The following is a 20,105-nucleotide window of genomic DNA, read 5'->3' on the forward strand; positions in this document are numbered from 1 at the left end:
ACACCCCGTGACGGTCCTAACCGATCAACCATTAGAGAAAGCTTTGGAAAAATTCGAACAATCCGGTAGGCTCATCAAATGGGCAGTGGAACTCTCTGGCTTCGGCATTCAGTACAAACCAAGGCCTTCGATAAAGGGACAAGCACTTGCAGATTTCCTGGCCGAATGCACATATCAAGAAGAGCCCAACCCAGGTGTATGGGAGGTTTACACCGACGGCTCCTCCACGACGAACAGCTCAGGAGCCGGCATCCTTATCATCAGCCCAAACGGGGACGAGTTTGAGTATGCCTTGAAATTCACCTTCTCGGCCTCGAACAACGAATCCGAATACGAGGCGGTGATAACCGGGGTCGAGCTAGCTAGGGCTGCTGGAGCGAGAACACATTGTGTTGAAAATGACTCACTGTTGGTTACTAACCAAATCAGAGGGGAGTTTGAGGCTCGGGACGACGGAATGGTAAGGTACCTAGAAAGGGTAAAAGCCGACATAGCGAAGTTAAAATCTTTCCAAATCCAATGCGTTCCCAGATCTGAGAACAACCGTGCCGACGCTCTCTCAAAACTTCCCAGTTCAACCATCAAGAATATCAGCCGAACCGTGCTAGTGGATATCAGGACCGCTAAAAGCATCACTGACGCACTCTGCACGGTGGGCAACATCGAGGCCGTGACAACGTGGATGACTCCCATAATGAAATACAAACTTGCAAATGAGTTGCCAGAGGACCGCAATCTCTCAGCCAAGATAAAGAGGATCGCCGCCAGGTACTTGTTGTTTGAAGGAGAATTATACAGAAGGTCCGTAATAAGACCACTTTTGAAATGCGTCGGCCCAGCCGACGCAGAGCTAATTTTGACAGAAATTCACGAAGGCATCTGTGGTCATCACATGGGGGCAAGAACGCTGGCCCACAAAGCTCTCCGAGCTGGCTACTTCTGGCCCACCATGCTTGCGGATTCCAAGGCTAAAACCAAGAAGTGCACGAACTGTCAAATGCATGCTCTGGTGATACACGCTCCTTCCCGGGACCTACAACCGGTGCTTAATCCCCTCCCTTTCGCACAGTGGGGGATGGATATGCTAGGGCCATTTCCAACGGCCTCCGGAGGAAGGAAGTTCTTGATCGTCGCCGTTGACTACTTCACCAAATGGGTTGAAGCTGTAGCAGTACCGGCGAAAACCACAGTGGCCGTCAGAAAGGTAATCTGGGAAAATGTTATAACTCGTTTCGGATTACCCCAAGTTATGGTATTTGACCACGGCCGAGAGTTTTGGAGCGACCTGATAATGAACTGGTTAGAAGAGCTTGGCATCAAGTTTGCATACTCCTCCGTCTGTCACCCACAGAGCAACGGGCAGGCGGAGGCAGCCAACAAAACAATCCTCAACGGTTTGAAAAAGACAGTTGAAGACCTTAAGGGAAGGTGGGCCGATGAACTACCCGGTGTCTGTGGTCCCGGACCACGGAGAAAGAAGCAACGGGGGTACACCCCCTTCCACTTAGTCTACGGTTCCGAAGCGATCCTGCCCAATTGAAGCGACGGTGCCAACATTTAACGGCTACCTTTAACCTGAGTTGAAAAGAGGAAGGCCTGAGAGCCTCCCTAGACCTGGTCGAAGAAAGCCGAGATACGGCACGCCTCAACTTGGCAGTATACCAAAACCGGATGAAAAGAGCCTACAACCGAAGAGTCCACAAAAGGGACTTAAAAATAGGAGATCTAGTCCTAAGAAAGTCGGCCGCCACCAACAAAGGAAATATTCATGGTAAATTAACTACTAACCGGGAGGGACCCTACAAAGTAGTTGAAGAGATGAGGCCGGGTACATACCGGCCGACGTACATGGTACGGGGGCGTGCCCTTGATGAGCCACTGGAACACTGACAACCTAAGAAAATACTTTGTATAAGCGGCGGAGGTGTCCAAAACCATTGTCGGCACCCCGGCGCGTGTTTATATCTAGTGAAGAAACATCCAAGTTTTCCGTCAGTGTTTATCCCCTCCGTGGTTGAGACGCAAGAATAAACGTACACTCAGTGCAATTGAGACGCAAATCTAGCGATCAATATGCCTACGCAGTTACGAACGCTGTCGAACCGCAACCCCGATTACCTCGGTCAAAGCCGAGAGCGACGGGGACACGTCGGTCGATACGCTAGAAGAAACGTATACTCAGTGCAGTTGAGACGCAAATCTAGCGATCAATATGCCTACACGATTTGAATCTTTGTCGAGCCGCAACCCCGATTACCTCGGTCAAAGCCGAGAGCGACGGGGATACGTCGGTCGATACGCTAGAAGAAACGTATACTCGGTGCAATTGAGACGCAAATCTAGCGATCAATATGCCTACACGATATTTAACGCTGTCGAAACCGCAACCCGATTACCTCGGCCAAAGCCGAGCAACGGGGGATACGTCGGTCGATACGCTAGAAGAAACGTATACTCGGTGCAATTGAGACGCAAATCTAGCGATCAATATGCCTACACGATTCTGATTGAATTTCGTCGAGCCGCAACCCGATTACCTCGGCCAAGGCCGAGAGCGACGGGAACACGCCGGTCGACACGCTAAAGACGTTAAACACAGTTGGGACATGCATTCAAACTGCCTTGGTCATACCGAGGGTAAAAACGAAGGCACTCAATTAATAACGCAAAAAAACAAGTGAGGGATTGTGATCAATTTGCCCCGGCCAAGCCAAAGGCCAATAAGACGAACTTTATTGAAAACAATTACAAAGAGAGTACAGACGACGGCCGTCCCCATAGGGATAAGCCTACACACAACCTACCAAGAGTTTTACTAACAAAACACGGGAAAGAAAAGCAAAAGATTACAAACATATCATTTGAAGCGCCAAAAAATGGCAGGGAGGAAAGGCTCAATAGTTGGCCCCCGAACAGCTAAAGCTATCCGAGATGGGTGAGTGCGGTGACGACCGCCCGTCTCCCTATGCCCGTTTCTTGCCCTCCATCGCAGCGGAAGCATCTTCGGTGGCCGGCTCGGAGGAGGGCTCGACATTTTCAAGTGCCTTTAGCCTCTCACCCTCCTTCACCTTTGCATCGTAGGCCGCCTTGGCCTCGCCTATCCGAGCCGCCTTCGCCGCCTCCGCCTTCTCGCAGCCCGCCACGCTTCCGCAAAGCATCGGCCATCTCATCCAGAAGCTGGTCAAATTTATCCCACGGGAAGGAGCCGTCGGGGATGAGCTTTTTGATTGCCTCCCTGGTCGCCTCCTCGGCCTGGTCCCGGAATTGGGCGCACATTTTAGGGAGGAGATCATCTTGAAGCATTTCAATATCCTTCTCCTTTTGAGCAAGGGAGGCCTGCGTGTCCCTGAGCGCCTCCGCCTGGTTATGGAACAGATTTTTCCACTCTTCCCTCTTGGCAACCATGGCGTCATAAGCGCCCTTATACCTGTCCCGCTCCTCCATCATCTTGGCAGTGGCGGCATCAGCATCCTCAACTTTGGCCAATTTCACGGAATAACTGCCCTATTTATAGGGAAAAGCCCATGAAGAAGGATCAATCGAAGAATGACCCATGAAGCGCCCCAATCAAAGAACAGACACGTGTCGACATGCAACCATGGAAAGTCAATCGTCGCAACAGTCAAACGTCAATCAATGCAACAGTGATCAAGCGTCTTCAACACGCCCCTTCACCTCTCTTCGCCCATTCATCTTCCTCAACAAATTCCTAGGTATCTGCTCTCCGCCGGCCACACGATCAACCAAGCTAGGAAGCACGGCACGGGGGCAATCAAAAACAACGGCACTCTCAACCTGGTCTCGGCCAGCGTCACTTTCTCTTCCACATCGGATGCCCTTTACACATCCATGCGGAGGGGGGATATATTTGGTACGGCCTAATAAGAACCAGGCCGAGATAGAAGAAGCTGATACAGAAAAATTTCAGAAATTACTTTCGCAGAATATACGCTCAGCATACATCGGAGCCCATACCACGGCATAGACTACGTTGGGGGCAAATTGATGGGGCATATTCTGCACCGCTGACCAAGTCAACATATTGAGCAAAGTCAAGGATATCCACAGCAAAGTCAACGACTTAGACAGTCTAGCCGATGCAACCCATCGGCCTGTCACCTGGGGTCTCGGCCTGGCAACTGGCCAGCCGGGGCACATATCCGCGTACTCATATCCAAGACCCTCGGCCGGCCTGCCATGGGTCCATCGGCCGAGGGTAGAACGGTCTTTCCACCTGCTAGCCACTTGGCCACTACGTGACAAAAGGTGAAAGCCTATAAATACTCCTCAACCTTCATTGAGGAAAGGATCCATCAATTAACCTAAGAATCACTATTCATCTGGTAATATCTTCCTTATCTCTCTACAATACATTCTTAGCCAAGTAATAACAACTTATCCCTCTAAGTTTACTGACTTGAGCGTCGGAGTGAGTACGCTTGGCACAAAGCCAAGCCCTCAGTTCGTTCATTGTTGCAGGAGAGGCCGAGAGGAACGATAGAGACGAGGGATCCAACTCAAGACAACATTCTACAAGCCACGGGTGGTAACAATACTTGCTCTGGAATTACACCCGGAACAATTATTATTATTATTAGGGATATTCTACATGGTACCCGTCAATTTTTCGAGTTTCTACATGGTGCCCCTACACTTTTGAAAACATACATGGTACCCCTAATTGTTGTCATTATCACTAATTGTACCCCTAAACTTTTATTTCCGTCAATTAAACTCATTTTTAGGCGTTTAGTGTTGACTTGAACGTGTAACCAAACTTGTCATTTATTATCCCATGACATAAGGACTCTATTAGGCTCAATATCCAGCATAGGCTCAATATCCAGCATAGGTACATGGTACCCCTAATTGTTGTCATTATCACTAATTGTTTCCATATTTAACGAGATTCCTTTTGGAGGGAAAGCATAGGAGAATTAATTTTTTTACAAGGTTATAAAAACCAAACAAATAACCAAGCAGTTAGTCTTGCTGAAGACGGGTCGGAGCAAGTGACGGGTAATGCCACTCACAAAACGGATAGGGGGGACAAGGTGGGGGCACCCCCATGTGCTTCCCTCTCTCCTCTATTTGGATCATTTGTGAGAGGAAATGGTATCCGTCACTCCAAAGTGACGGATACGTGCCGTCTTCAATGAGATTTACACAGAGAGGGCAGCTAGCCTTACTTAAAACGGATGTGATGTAATATTTGATCCATCTTAATTTTAAGACGATTATGCCCGTCTTAAATTAGAATTTGGGGACAAAGGGAATGGAGTAGTTAAGACTAGCGAGCAGGGTCGTCATAGGATCTGAAGAGTAATGGCCCAATTGAAATTGGGCAATTATGGACAGTTTGACAAACGATCCATTTAATGGCTAACAATCAACACAAATTGTTTTATAAGACTGTCTTATAGTATAAGACCAACCCATAATTCAAAAGCCCAAATAATTAACTCATAACTCACCTTTTTAATTAAATAACCAAAAGTCCAAAAAAATTATTTAATAAACTTGTAAAAAAAATATTTGATTTTGATAACCTAAAGTTTTATATTAATAACTTGTATATTTAAATATGTTAGTTTTTATCATAAAATATCGTCTTGTTAAAATATAAATTAAATTAAGTGTTATCTTTGGGCTTCTCTCCTTTTGGGCCAGTCCTATGCTATAGGACGGTCCTATAGGAGAGTTGCTGAACAATCAATATCCTGAATAGCCGGCCAGACCAACAGCGGGTTATACACAGTCCATTACTTTTCGATTTTTTTGTTGGGCCGGTAATAAGGAAAAGACATACCGGGCTGTAAATGACTGTCCCACTATTTTTGTAAAACGGTTTTATATTTTTACTAAGGTCTCTTGTTCTTTTCGTCTCAAAAGAGGAACCGAACTAAATTTAATGGTTTTAATTGAACTGCTAAACTGAAGTAAGGTACGAGTTCATTTGCGAAGAGATGAGCTGAACTAAAATAAAAATGAGCTGAATTTAAGTTCAAAAGAACGTGGCTTAAGAGATTGTGTTCGACCTAATGATGTTCTTGTGCAAGCGATGCAATTTCAGGCTTGTTGGCGACCAAATGGTTGTTATTTATTTTCAGTTGGTTTCTTTTAAGATAGGTGTATGTATTTTAAACTTAAAACGAGTTTAGGGGTGAATTCAACCTATTGATTATAGTATTATATATATATATGCTAAAGCTTAACCTGTTTTATGAAAAAATAAAAATAAAACAATAACGTGTATACGGTAGACTTGAATCTACACTTGACTTAGTGGTAAAGTATGTGTTTGCTAGCCTTGTGGTGCGGATTCAAATCCTAAGGGTCGTTTGGTTACCACTTGAAAAACACAGACATTATAAAATCCTATGATTTTAAAAAAATAAGGTTGTCTGGTTGCCATTTTTTGGGGAGAATGTAGGAATTGGAACTCTCTAGGAACTTTTAATGCCTACATAACGTGGAAAGTGGCTTACCTACTCCCCCTTTGGTCATTGAAAGTTCCTGTGGAATTTAATTCCTGTATGGGCAACCAAACAATTTTGCCAAATTCATCCGAATTAGATGATGGAACTTAATTCCTATGAATTGCAAGTTTTCAGGAAGTTGAAGTTCTTTGATCAACTAAACGACTCCTAGTAAAGAAGAATATTATTCTCTCCATTTCACTTTTATTATCCTATTTTTTATTTATTTTGTAAAATTTAGGAAATAGAGGCAAAATAAATAACATACCCCTTTAATTAAGCAGAAAGGGGACAATGACATTTTGATAAAATGAGTGCTAGTTAAAAGATTATGTGTAATATTGGTAATTCACTCATTTTGGCCTGCCAAATTTAGAAAGTTGGTAATTAATTTGTTACAAACTTTCAAAGAAAAGAAGATAATAAAAGTGAAACAATGGTAAGATTATTGACGAGTTTTGAGACAAGACTGTGAGTCTTAAGACAAGACAAGACAAGACTCCCAATAATCTAGTATAGTATTGACAAAGTTAAGTTGAGTATTGGAAATTCAAGACTCAACTTATGACTCTTATAGGGTCTTGACACAATTTTATAGGGAAGTTATCAAATGAAAGGAGCTTATGAGTTATTTTATTTTGTTTTTCTCAAATTGAGTGGAAAAGTAGAATCTGAGATGAGTCTCACAGATAATATTTAAAGTTTGAGACAAGTTTAAACAATAAAGAAATAATAAAAGTTAGTTAAAAGCTCACGTGACAAAGTGTTAAGAATATGAAGAATCTTGCCAATAATATTACCCTAAAGAGAGTACTCCGTAGTCCGTACTATTTTACTTGTTGGAACTTTCGAGCTTGCTATTTTTCTTTGGGCCCTATACTTTGTACACCCACTAGTCCATTACCCCATAGTCCATTTGACATACAATTTTTTAGGTGAACTTCTATTGTTTGGCAAAAAATTAATTGAGATTTATAACTCAATTTGTAATATTGTTATTTCCTAAGGATCGATAATATAAACTTGTTGGGGAAAATTAGCGCTCACATATAAAGAAGGAAAAAAATGCAAGAACACAATTTTTACGTGGTTCGGCAAATGCCTACGTCCACCATCTCATCCATAATATATTATCATCTCATAAGTACAAGTTTAAGGACAACTTGACAAACCTTCATACAATAAACCATCCAAAGACCCCGAGCACACATCTCACTCAAAGGGTCGGGCTGAAATCCCCACACAACTCTCTTTTTGTGGTGACTACCACCCTCTCACTGGTGAAGAGACCTCACACTGTATCATTGTTGAGGCTACATCTCTCACACACTTACAACACATATAAGATCTTTCTTATATAGGAAAAACTCACCCTAATAAACCTACGTAACATAAACATGTTACATGTAATATATTATTAATGTAAATGTATGTTTCTAATTTAATCTATAACATACATCTTTACATTAATACCATCTTATTCATTAACATGTCAAAAGTAATTCATCTGCTTTGTCATCATCAATACCTAGGAATTAAATTCGCTCATATCTCAACATTCCCCCTCGAATTGAATTCTTAGGTAATATCAATAACATCGACTTGTCTTTCTTCCATTCCTCTTGACTAATTTCCCCCTCAAGAAAACACTTGGATTAACTTGTACCGCCGTTTCAAGTCAACGGGACACGCCACCCGACTACCACCTATCGGGAAGACTTTCGACACAAATACCAAATTCACAAACCTTTTCAAACCAAGGACCACATCATTGTCCTCTTCTCCAACGATAATATCTGTCCATCTTGCACCGCCATTATTATCACATAACGGGACCCGCTGCCTGATCACAACATTATCAGGAAGACTTTCGACACAAGGAACCACCACAGATCTCTAATCGTGAGGTCAAAGCGAGAGCTCATCACTTGCGGTCCACCACACGGACCCAGCCGAACCATCGGCTCTGATACCACTGTTGGGGAAAATTAGCGCTCACATATAAAGAAGGAAAAAAATGCAAGAACACGATTTTTACGTGGTTCGGCAAATGCCTACGTTCACCATCTCATCCATAATATATTATCATCTCATAAGTACAAGTTTAAGGACAACTTGACAAACCTTCATACAATAAACCATCCAAAGACCCCGAGCACACATCTCACTCAAAGGGTCGGGCTGAAATCCCCACACAACTCTCTTTTTGTGGTGACTACCACCCTCTCACTGGTGAAGAGACCTCACACTGTATCATTGTTGAGGCTACATCTCTCACACACTTACAACACATATAAGATCTTTCTTATATAGGAAAAACTCACCCTAATAAACCTACGTAACATAAACATGTTACATGTAATATATTATTAATGTAAATGTATGTTTCTAATTTAATCTATAACATACATCTTTACATTAATCCCATCTTATTCATTAACATGTCAAAAGTAATTCATCTGCTTTGTCATCATCAATACCTAGGAATTAAATTCGCTCATATCTCAACATTCCCCCTCGAATTGAATTCTTAGGTAATATCAATAACATCGACTTGTCTTTCTTCCATTCCTCTTGACTAATTTCCCCCTCAAGAAAACACTTGGATTAACTTGTACCGCCGTTTCAAGTCAACGGGACACGCCACCCGACTACCACCTATCGGGAAGACTTTCGACACAAATACCAAATTCACAAACCTTTTCAAACCAAGGACCACATCATTGTCCTCTTCTCCAACGATAATATCTGTCCATCTTGCACCGCCATTATTATCACATAACGGGACCCGCTGCCTGATCACAACATTATCAGGAAGAATTTCGACACAAGGAACCACCACAGATCTCTAATCGTGAGGTCAAAGCGAGAGCTCATCACTTGCGGTCCACCACACGGACCCAGCCGAACCATCGGCTCTGATACCACTGTTGGGGAAAATTAGCGCTCACATATAAAGAAGGAAAAAAAATGCAAGAACACGATTTTTACGTGGTTCGGCAAATGCCTACGTCCACCATCTCATCCATAATATATTATCATCTCATAAGTACAAGTTTAAGGACAACTTGACAAACCTTCATACAATAAACCATCCAAGGACCCCGAGCACACATCTCACTCAAAGGGTCAGGCTGAAATCCCCACACAACTCTCTTTTTGTGGTGACTACCACCCTCTCACTGGTGAAGAGACCTCACACTGTATCATTGTTGAGGCTACATCTCTCACACACTTACAACACATATAAGATCTTTCTTATATAGGAAAAACTCACCCTAATAAACCTACGTAACATAAACATGTTACATGTAATATATTATTAAAGTAAATGTATGTTTCTAATTTAATCTATAACATACATCTTTACATTAATCCCATCTTATTCATTAACATGTCAAAAGTAATTCATCTGCTTTGTCATCATCAATACCTAGGAATTAAATTCGCTCATATCTCAACAAAACTTGACTTGAATATCTCCAAGTGAAACGTAAAATAAAATCTTGATGTATTGTTCATAAAATCTCAGAATTTATAATTTAAATTCCTCAACTCAAAAACCACAAAAATTATGCATGAAATATAATAGTAGGTTCAAGCGCGTATAACACAGAACTTCAAGCCTCCTATACAAAATTTGAGTAAGTTGTTTTTACGCTTTTTAATGCAACAATGTTTGAAATTATATACTCGTACACTTTGCACGGGGTTAATATAAGTTAATTTCACCCTAATCAAGTACTCAATTATAATTAAATGACTTAAATTAAATTAATTATATTTAATTAAGTTTAGTTACATTCAGCTGAGTTTAGTTTAATTCACTTTTAATTTAATAGTGCTCTCTCCAAATCTGTCATTTCTTTCCTCTTTCTTTTTTTTTTTTATTCAAGTCACATTTTTCTCTCTTTCCTTTTTTTTGGATATGAAGTTGTGTGTTTTGTGTGATTTAAATTAAATTGTACGGAGTATGTGGAGTCATATGTTTTGTGTGGTTTAAATTCATTTCCTTAATTCGTATGTACAAAAGAAAAAGAAAGAAATGAGAGACTTGGAAGGAGTAACTATTTTGTGAGACTGTTTCACCTCAGTGAGGATCCTCTGTCCCACTTTTGTGTCTCATTGTGTGTGTCACACCACTTACATTTTGACACATCACTTTTGGCAAAATAAAATATTACAATATATATATTAATTTGTTGAGGTGTTAGAAGCTAAGTGGTGTGACACACACAATGAGACACCAAATGGGATAGATGATCTTCACTGATTTCACCTAAGACACAGTCCTTCGTATAAAAAGGATATTAACTTTTTAAATAGTAATAAGTAAAGTAATATACAAAGTACAAGTTTTTATAGTTTTTGTGATAGTGATATGAAAATATTTAAATGACTATTACCATAATATCGTCTTATTTTATAATTTATGTAGATACGAGAATTCACCACCCCTAACATACACCACAAACACACACCACTAGATCAATCAGTGACCACAAATCCACAATCTTCTCATAGTCCCACATGTTACCAAATTACTAAATCTGATCGACAACCTCCAGCAGCAAAAATGTGTACCACCACTTAAGAACCATTCCCGTCCACGCATCACATATTCACATCACCACATGGGTCATGGAGTAATGGCAAGAGAGAAACCCCACATCCAAAACACAAAATCTCATTATAAACGGCAATTATTCGTCTATAACTAAAGACGGGCCAAATAACATACCACATTACGCATAAGACAAACAACAACTTGCGTGGCAGGGCTCAAAAATGTCACAACTTTAAGGGTATTTGACCCGTCTCTTACTATAGACGGATATATCCGTCTATAGCAAGACTTGCTGCCTCCAAAAAGGGGCTAAATTGACCTATCGGTAAAAAAACTAAAGAGTTACCGATAAATTGGTAAATAAAATTTTGTTGGGAATTGGGATAAATTTGTAAAAATAAATAAATTTTGAACCAATACAACAGAAGAAATAACCTTCTAAATAGTGGTGGTGCGAGGAAGGGGTTATCAGGGGCGTTTGTCTAATTTTTTTGAAATCTGTAATTAATTTTTTTGAATTTGTTTGAGATCATTTTATATTATTACCATTTTGTCCCCGTTGAATTAAAATCTTGACTCTGCCGTTGCGTTTAGGTAACTAGTGGGTGCATAGAAAACATAATTTCTTAATAACTTAATTACTAATCTTTCCTAGATAGAAGTATTCTCAATTTGTCCATATTTTTAAAATGTTTTTACCAATTTGATTTTGAATTAAAAAACAAAATAACGTCACCAGACATCGAGTATATAGAGTATTTTAAATAGTAATACCGTGACTCAGATTCATTCGACACCAAGTCGTATTTTTGTTGGGATATTCTATAAGAGATCACAATGGTAAAGTCGTTTTGTTGGGGGCAAAAAAGTGCGGATCCAATAGTATCCTTGTTGCGGAAGCTCTCGCTTTAAAAGAAGGTATTGTAGCAGCTAAATATTTAGGAATCTCAAAGCTAATTGTGGAGGGTGATAATTTATGTGTTATTAACTCAATTCGAGGTACTTGGCAAATTTTTGGGAAATTTCTAGTATTATCAAGGATGTGAAATTAGACTTTCATTTTTTCGATGAAGTGATAATTACACATTGCTTTCGTGAAGCCAACAAGGTTGCTGACTTCATGGCTTCTATTGGACATTCATGTCCAACTCTTTCGAGGTGGTTTGATAGCCGGTGGCTTCAACTTACCTCCCTCTTTCGAAAGGATGAGATAAGTTGATTCTACCCTAGAGGATCAACCTAGTTTTCTTACCTAATAAAAAAACCCAATTCGTAAATATCGACGACGTTTTAGTAAACATCGACGACGTTTTCATTCCGAAAGACAATTTTGCCCTTCACATCTCACTAACTCTCTTCTTTTCTCTCTAAGTCCAAAAATCCCCAAATATTCCCAACATCAAACACCATCACCACCTCCTACCACCACGCCGCCACCACACGCCGCCACCACACGCCACCAGTACCACGCCGCCACCACACGCCGCCACTGCCGTTTAAATTAGTTTTTTTTTTTAAAATTAGCTTTGTAATTGAAATTAAATCGTTTATTGTTGTTGTTAATAGATTATATGACTTTATTTGTTAGTTTTAATTGATTATATGCTTCGATTTGGCTAGTTAATTGAATTTGTTTTGATTATTTTAGATTTTATTAAACTTTATTGAATTAGTTTTGAAAGATAGATTGTTGCTTGTATTATCGTAGTTGTATTTTTGTTTTTGTTGTCAATCTTTTGCTAATTAGTTGTAATTGCATCGTTGTTTGCGTAAAATAGGTCAATTATATGTCGAATAATGTTGTTGTTGGTGTCGAATTTGAGTCGAAAAAAATGGGGAAGAGGACACCATGGATGAAACATGGGAATTGGTTGTTTCATCCATGGTGAAACGTGAATTTTGGACGTTTGGCCATGGAGGAACGATGATTTTGGCTGTTTGCCCATGGACAAACGTTGGGTTTGGTTGTTTGGCCATGGTCAAACGTTGGAATCCCACGTTTGACCATGGTGATTTTTTTTTTTTTTTTTTTTTTTTTTTTAAAAAAAAAAAAAAAATTTAAAAAAAAAAAAAGTCTCGTGGTCAAGCGTGGGATTCCAACGTTTTGACCACGGTCAACGTTGCTTTTCCACGTTTGGACCATGGTAAACATTGGTTTCCAACTTTGGTCCATGGTCAACGTTAGATCTTAAAGTTTGGTCCATGGTTCAACCTTGAGGTACAAATTTGATTTACGTAGAAAAATCGCAATGTTTGCTATTACTAAGTTAATACGTGACGTAAATCAATTATCGATTAGATTTAACGGTGCGCAAAAAAATAAAAATTAACCAAATAATGAAGATTAAGTTGTTTAAGTACCGGTAATTCGGGATCCGTCATGTTGTTAATTGTTGTTTTTTTTTAATTTAGTTGATTTTTAGTTGAATTTGAGAGGAGATTTTTTAGAGAGAGAAAGTGTTGGATGAGTGGAAGGGCAGTTATCGTCTTTTTTTTGAAAAACGTCGTCGATATTTACTAAAACGTCGTCGATATAAATCAGCCCCCTTCTTTTATCGGTCAAATTTTCTTAAAAATTAAATATGATAAATGTAAAGTATTTTAATAAGCAAAAATTAAATATGATAAATGTAAAGTATTTTAGTAAGTAAACACATAGAAAGACCCAAAAAAATTGGGAAATCACCTTGAGTTTGGCTCACGAAATAAAGTAATTTTGTGTTCTTACTTGTGTTCAATTCAATTTATTATTTTTTTTAGTATCTTAACTATATAACCAAATTTAGTATTAATAACATGTTGGAATTTTTGAGTTATATTTAGGATGGTGTCAGTTGAAATTTGGATAAATAGAATTTTTTTTAAAAAAAACATTAATATATTACATGGGGCCTCATTTTTTAATTTTGCACAGGGCCCCCGAAACGACCAAGACGGCCCTGACTACAAGAGCATCTATTTGGGACCTCCTTTGTAAGCAGAAAAGGCCAAAGACGTTGCTATTTTCCATTTCGCCTACACACATGAAAAATTCGTACGGAACACTATTTTTTCACTAAAATATCTACGAGAAAATCAAAGGGAATAATTGTTTTTTCTTTAAATGGTTAACAAAATATAAAGAATTTTAATACGTATAGGGAAAAATTTCAAATTTATAAAAAGTCGATAGTTTTTAATTTAAGATTTAGTGAACGCTAGAACCAATATCAGTAATCTAAGGGGCGAAAATGATAATATATTGGGTAGCTAATTGAAAATTCAATATATGGAGTAGTAACTCTACATATATTTTTAGAATTATAGGTCTAAAATTAAATGAAATTAAAACCTCAATGTACCATACTTTTCGCGGAGGGTGGAAATCAAGAATTGAAATTGAATTCCGTAATTGAGACATTTTAAGCTTTTGGAAAACCCTAGAATTTGGAATTGTAATTGTATTCAATTCCTAATCAATTTCAACCTAGTTAAAATGTGAGGTTCTCAAATTCTTACCATGTAACAGTTATTTCAATTCAATCACTACTATTTACAGTTTTTATTGGTTATGCAATGCAAATATCATTGTAATATTTTTATTTTTGATATTTTTTCCTAGCGCCAATATATTCCATGACAGCATTTTTTTTTTAAAAAAAAAAATCGATTTTTGATGACCTTGACCCATATCCGTCCCGCCAATTCCAATTCTAATTCTGTGGGTTTCCCAAACGAATTTTTGGTATTGAATTTGAAATTGAATTCAAACATTTTGATTTTTACAATTGAAATCATGAAAATAAAATTATTCCGCGTTTCCAAACACACTACCTTAGGTTCAATGAACTTTTAAAAACATTATATGTACAATAATTGAACCCCCAACTTCATCTATTTGGGAATTTTGAATGCTTACTTCCCACCACCTTAACTATACATACTTACGAGTTTCTTTTATCTCAATTATTTGTTTACATCTAATTAAAATAATACTTCATATTCACAAATAATATAAAAGGTAAATAAGTAATTGGAATAGAGAGAGTGTCGTATAGGTAAAGGAAAGCAAAAAAAAGCAGGTAGGGCTATAGCCCATATAACCTATAGTACAGTCGTTAACTCGGTATATGTTGGTTCCTTCCCTAGATAAGACGGATTCATGAATGCATCCATATTCTGGAGCATTAACCCATGAGGCATTTTAGTCACCTTTCAGTGCTATATAATAATCAACTAAATTCGATTATTATATATAGGAGTGTGTCCATTTCCAATCATAAAGAATTTGTCAAATAACCACGTGCTAAATAAATTAGTGGTAGTTAATGATAAAGATATTGAATATCAAGGCTTAATTCCAACTTATTTCAGTTCAGTTTAGCTCTATTCAGTTTAGTTCAGTTCATCTCTTCACAAATTAAGGCCTTGTTCAGTTCAGTCTAGTTTAACTTATTTAGTTCAGTTCATCTCTTTTCAATTTAGTTCAATTTAGTTTAGCTAATGATAAAGATGTTGAATATCAAGCCTTAATTCCAACTTATTTCAATTTAGTTTAGCTCTATTTAGTTTAGTTCAGCTTATTTAGTTCAGTTCATCTCTTTTCAATTTAGTTCAATTTAGTTCAGTTATAGGAGTGTGTCCATTCAACTCTGTCTTATTCTTCACTAATGTGAGACACTAACCTGTGATAATGCATCTATTTGAGTTGGAACTTTTTTCACAACTGAAGATTTCAATAGATTATAGGTTAATATAAGTTTGTGTTACAACGATTAGGTCATCAAATATTTGCAAGAGATTATAAGAGAAACATGTTTCAAAGATCGGATGAAGTTTAACGAAGAAAGGTCAACATAATTAGTACATACATGGACCACATACACTCTAGTTTGTCACAATTTCGACAAAATTTAGTAGCCCGTCTATTTTTCAAAAGACTATCATGTACACGATGTAGTCCTTCATACGAGTATTAAATAACGAAAAAATAAAAAAATAAACATACATCATCATCATAACTCATAAGAGATAGTTGGTTTTACATTTATTAATGTAAAACTGAAGCAGTTTCATACTAGAATTATTTACAAACTGAAAATAATTGAACTTTTAATCCTCATCCTTCATCGATCTACATCGTTAATCTTCCAAAGATTACATTTTTCAATTCATCCGAACTCCATATCTCCGTTGGAACGTTAGAAATCACAACATCTTGAATCATTAGCTCTCCTATTGTAGAAATTGTAGCATGCTGAACTTGCAAATTAAGCTCCTTAAACAAATCCATTAATCTTGCGGAAGGGTGATTAATATTCTCACATTGAACCCTAATCATAGCCTCACTACCCAAAATCCTAACATTAACTTCAATTGGAATTATCGCAGTCATTTCTTTACGGTAATTTTCACTAGGCACGTTAATCATTTTCATGTTTTTTAAAAGCGTACTCGTGCAATTGTCACTATTACTAGTACACTCCTTTATTTGAAGTTTTGACTCTAAGCTTTCTACTTTACTTTTTAACTCATTGATATATGCCACAGCGTCACTTAACAGTGATGCCTTGTCCATTTTGGACACATACGGGACTACGGACCGTAGGGCATAAAATCGACTATTCATTTTATCTCTCCTTTGTCTCTCCGCCGCCACGTGACTGACTGTGACAGGGAGAGTCCCACTACGACGTCTCCCTCTTCTCCTCGCCGTTTTCTCAGGACTCGGGAGCCTGTCTGAGTCACACGTCTCAGACAAGCTCAAATGACTTTGTAGGTCATTATTATTTGCAAAATTAGGTCGAGTGTAGCCCATATCGGGAACACTCAACGACCCAAAAAGATTATTAACTTGCTGAACCAAATCCCAATTCTCATTGATCGAGTCAACAGAACCCAGCTCGAGAACACCATTGGACACGGGTATAATAACAAGAGTCTCTAGCCCATGTGAGTCGGCTTCTTGCACGCGGTCACAATTATACGAGGCTAGTGAACCCGGTCCACTTAACCAAACTAAGGCCCCAGTAGTGTAAGCCTTAGCAAGTACACCACCTTGTTTTATAGGGTGTGCCCTAGTAGGTGAAGACATGTAGAACCATTCCACATCGGTCACCATGTCATCCATTGAAGAACCTTCTTCGTCGGAGATAATCGGCTTCTTAGTGGGCTTGGTAGATGGGCTTTGGAAGCCTTGGAAATGACCCTCAGACCAAATTAAGCTAAGAGTTTCGGTATTGTTGATGTTGTGAGTTGTAGTTTGCCATAAAATGGCGTAATTCCACCAAAATGGTTGAGTTTGAAGTAAGAATTGTAAATTTGATAGTAATGTTGATGGGAATTGGAATTCTTGAGGTTTTGGTGCCTTGGATGATGATGAAGTTGAGGATGAAATTGTGAAATTCTCGTCCATTTATTTTTATATTTTTTGGAGCCAGTGTGATACTAAAAAAGGGGAATTCTAAGTAAGGGTTAAAGGGAAAATGTTGCTAATTTGAGAGAAGTTGAGACTTGAGGATGTTGCTAATTTGAGAAAAAGGTGAATGTAGGGAGGGTTATATATATACATGGAGGGAACCCTTTGATAAGGACTCGAACTTTAACAAGTTTTTGATTTGAGGACTTGCCTGTATTTTTAGGTTTTAAGGATTTGATCTTTGCTTATTTGACTAAAGTAACTGTTTATATCAATAATTTTGTTGAAATATAATGTACTTATGTGCCGAACAATAAGCCAATTAAAATAAAATAAAAGTTCGGTGAATTAGTTTTGTATTTTTCTTTATTTTCAGCTATTCGTTTGCCCTTATTTTTATTGTTTTTACAAGTGAATTGAAACAAATTTTCTCTATAATCCTTATTAGCTTGCACAAAAATAAGGGTAAGTCGTTTGTTTACATACGGGAACTTACAATGCCTAGGTAAGCAACTTCCTCCATTATGGAGGAATTTGAATTCATGAGAAGTACCAATTCATGTGAATTGGGGTAACCAAACAACATACCCATTCTACAATTCACATGAATTAAAGTTCCTGTGTAATTTAGTGGGTAACCAAACGACCCCTAAGACTGTCACTATAGAGTTTGATTATGAAGTTACTAATATAACATTGAGATTGATACACAAACAAAATTTGACCCTTGTGATCACAAAATTTGCCCCTCACACATTAAGTTTAAGTCTTAACTTGTCACTAGTTATATACGGAGTAGAATTTTAATAATATATATAACTAAAAAAAATATTTGAAATTTCATTTCATGTAATTTTCTTCGTTGTGCATGATAATTATTTTCAACAAAAATATTGAAACAAAAGGGTATTTTTGTCCAGAGTAAAATGAAGTACATACTTTTTACTTAATGTCTCTTAAGAATTTGTGAAAAGAAAAACATGGTTCTAGTTGAAGAACTTTGTCATAGTTTGGATTCTTAGGCCTTGTTTTTCTTTTTTTTTTTTACTTAATTTTAGTTCTTTTAAATTTAGTTCAGGTCAGTTAAGATAAGTTTAGTTCAGTTCAGTGGCGGAGCCAGGATTTGAACTCGGGGGGCGAAAAATTTTAGGGGGGGCGAACGACTAATTTTATAAGGCACCCCCGAAAAAATTCGAAAAATTTAACTAAAAACTTCGAAAATTTCGTCCGCCAGGGGGGGCGACCGCTCCTGCTAGCCCCCCCCCCCCCCTAGTTCCACCACTGGTTCAGTTTAGTATAGCTTAGTACAATTTTATATTGCACATAAGTTTAATTCAGATCCATTAAGTTCGATCAATTCAGTTCAGTTCAGACTGTTTCGATCCAAAAGAGCAAGGTCTTAATATATGGTCAATTCATTATATATCCAAGGTAGAAAGAATCTCGTGTTTAAAAAATGTGGTTAACTGCCGCTTTCAAATAATAACGAGTGAGTCTTTGTGTAAGTCAGTTCTACCTAAACATTATAGTAAAACCTTTATGCACTAAATTTGTATTAGTATTTTCTTTGTTTTATTGTTTTGTTTAACAACAATAAAGCGGTATATATATAAAATTACAAGGGTACAGAATTATGAATATTACATTAGCTAAAGGGCGAGCATTAATCTCAACCTCCTTGTTCTTACAATTGAAAATAACACTTATTAAATGTATAGCTATACTCCTTAGTTTTATCAATAGTTTGGTAAATGTGTATTGGAATTCTTGTGTTACATTTGAGAGCTTGAACTAGTTGATGAGAAGGTAAGAGAAAGATAGCTTCCTCATAGTTCTGATCTAATGCTCGTTGCATAGTGTGACGATCCGCACACTTGAGCCCTTAGATTTATTTTATGCTTATGTAATTTCATTTTCCTTGTACATTTGTAGTAAGTATTTTCTTAGTAGTTTTAGAATAGGTTTCCATAAATAGGTATATCGCTATTACAACTAAACTTGTAAAATCAATGTTTCTGCTACCGGGATGTAAATATCAAATTTCCCTCTTTAGGGAGTACTAGTGAATGAAAATCTACTTCCTACCTTGTGCCTTCGTATTGCTTGTTGTTGCTTTGTTGTGAACGACTCTTAGCCTTCACTTTACTAACAAGCCGTGTTTGTGGGATCGACACTAGGATCCCGACTCACACCCCGAGACCCGAGTATCGTGCTAGTGGGCGATCCCTCACTAGTACGAAGAGCCTTGTCGCTTGCATCTTGCCTAGAGAAGGGGCAAAGGTGCGCGCCACGGTCCGGCAAAAGTAGCGGACCGTGACATTTGGTATCAGAGCCCGGTCTTCGGACGGGCGTCTGCGAGCCGCATTTGTTTATCGAGATCGAGAAAATGGGCGAAACAATCGAGGACCGAGTGGATGCCTTAGAGGACGCAATCGACGTCAAGCTTCCCAAACTCGAGGACATCGTTATGCGGATGGCTGCGAGCCTCGAGGAGTTGCAAAAGACGGTTTGTGACCTTGAGATGAAGGTAGACGGGATGGATACCCGCATCCAAGTGATCAGTGGTGCGATCCCCGACGATCGGGAGGAAGAGATCAATCATCTGCATCGGAAGGTTGAGATGTTAGAGAACACTTGTGCCACGCTCGTGAAAGCGGTGGGC

General features: G+C 38.4%; 1 protein-coding gene across 1 annotated transcript; it reads right to left on the bottom strand.

The window, feature by feature from the left end:
- Nucleotides 1-15,896: 15,896 nt before the first annotated feature.
- LOC141658516 (transcription factor bHLH14-like) lies at nt 15,897-17,537 on the bottom strand. The gene has a single exon (XM_074465452.1). It carries the CDS (start codon nt 17,438-17,440, stop codon nt 16,160-16,162), a length of 1,281 nt encoding a protein of 426 aa, XP_074321553.1. The 5' UTR covers nt 17,441-17,537; the 3' UTR covers nt 15,897-16,159.
- Nucleotides 17,538-20,105: the final 2,568 nt, after the last annotated feature.

Source organism: Silene latifolia, chromosome 6 (assembly GCF_048544455.1).
Source record: "Silene latifolia isolate original U9 population chromosome 6, ASM4854445v1, whole genome shotgun sequence".
NCBI lineage: Eukaryota > Viridiplantae > Streptophyta > Magnoliopsida > Caryophyllales > Caryophyllaceae > Silene > Silene latifolia.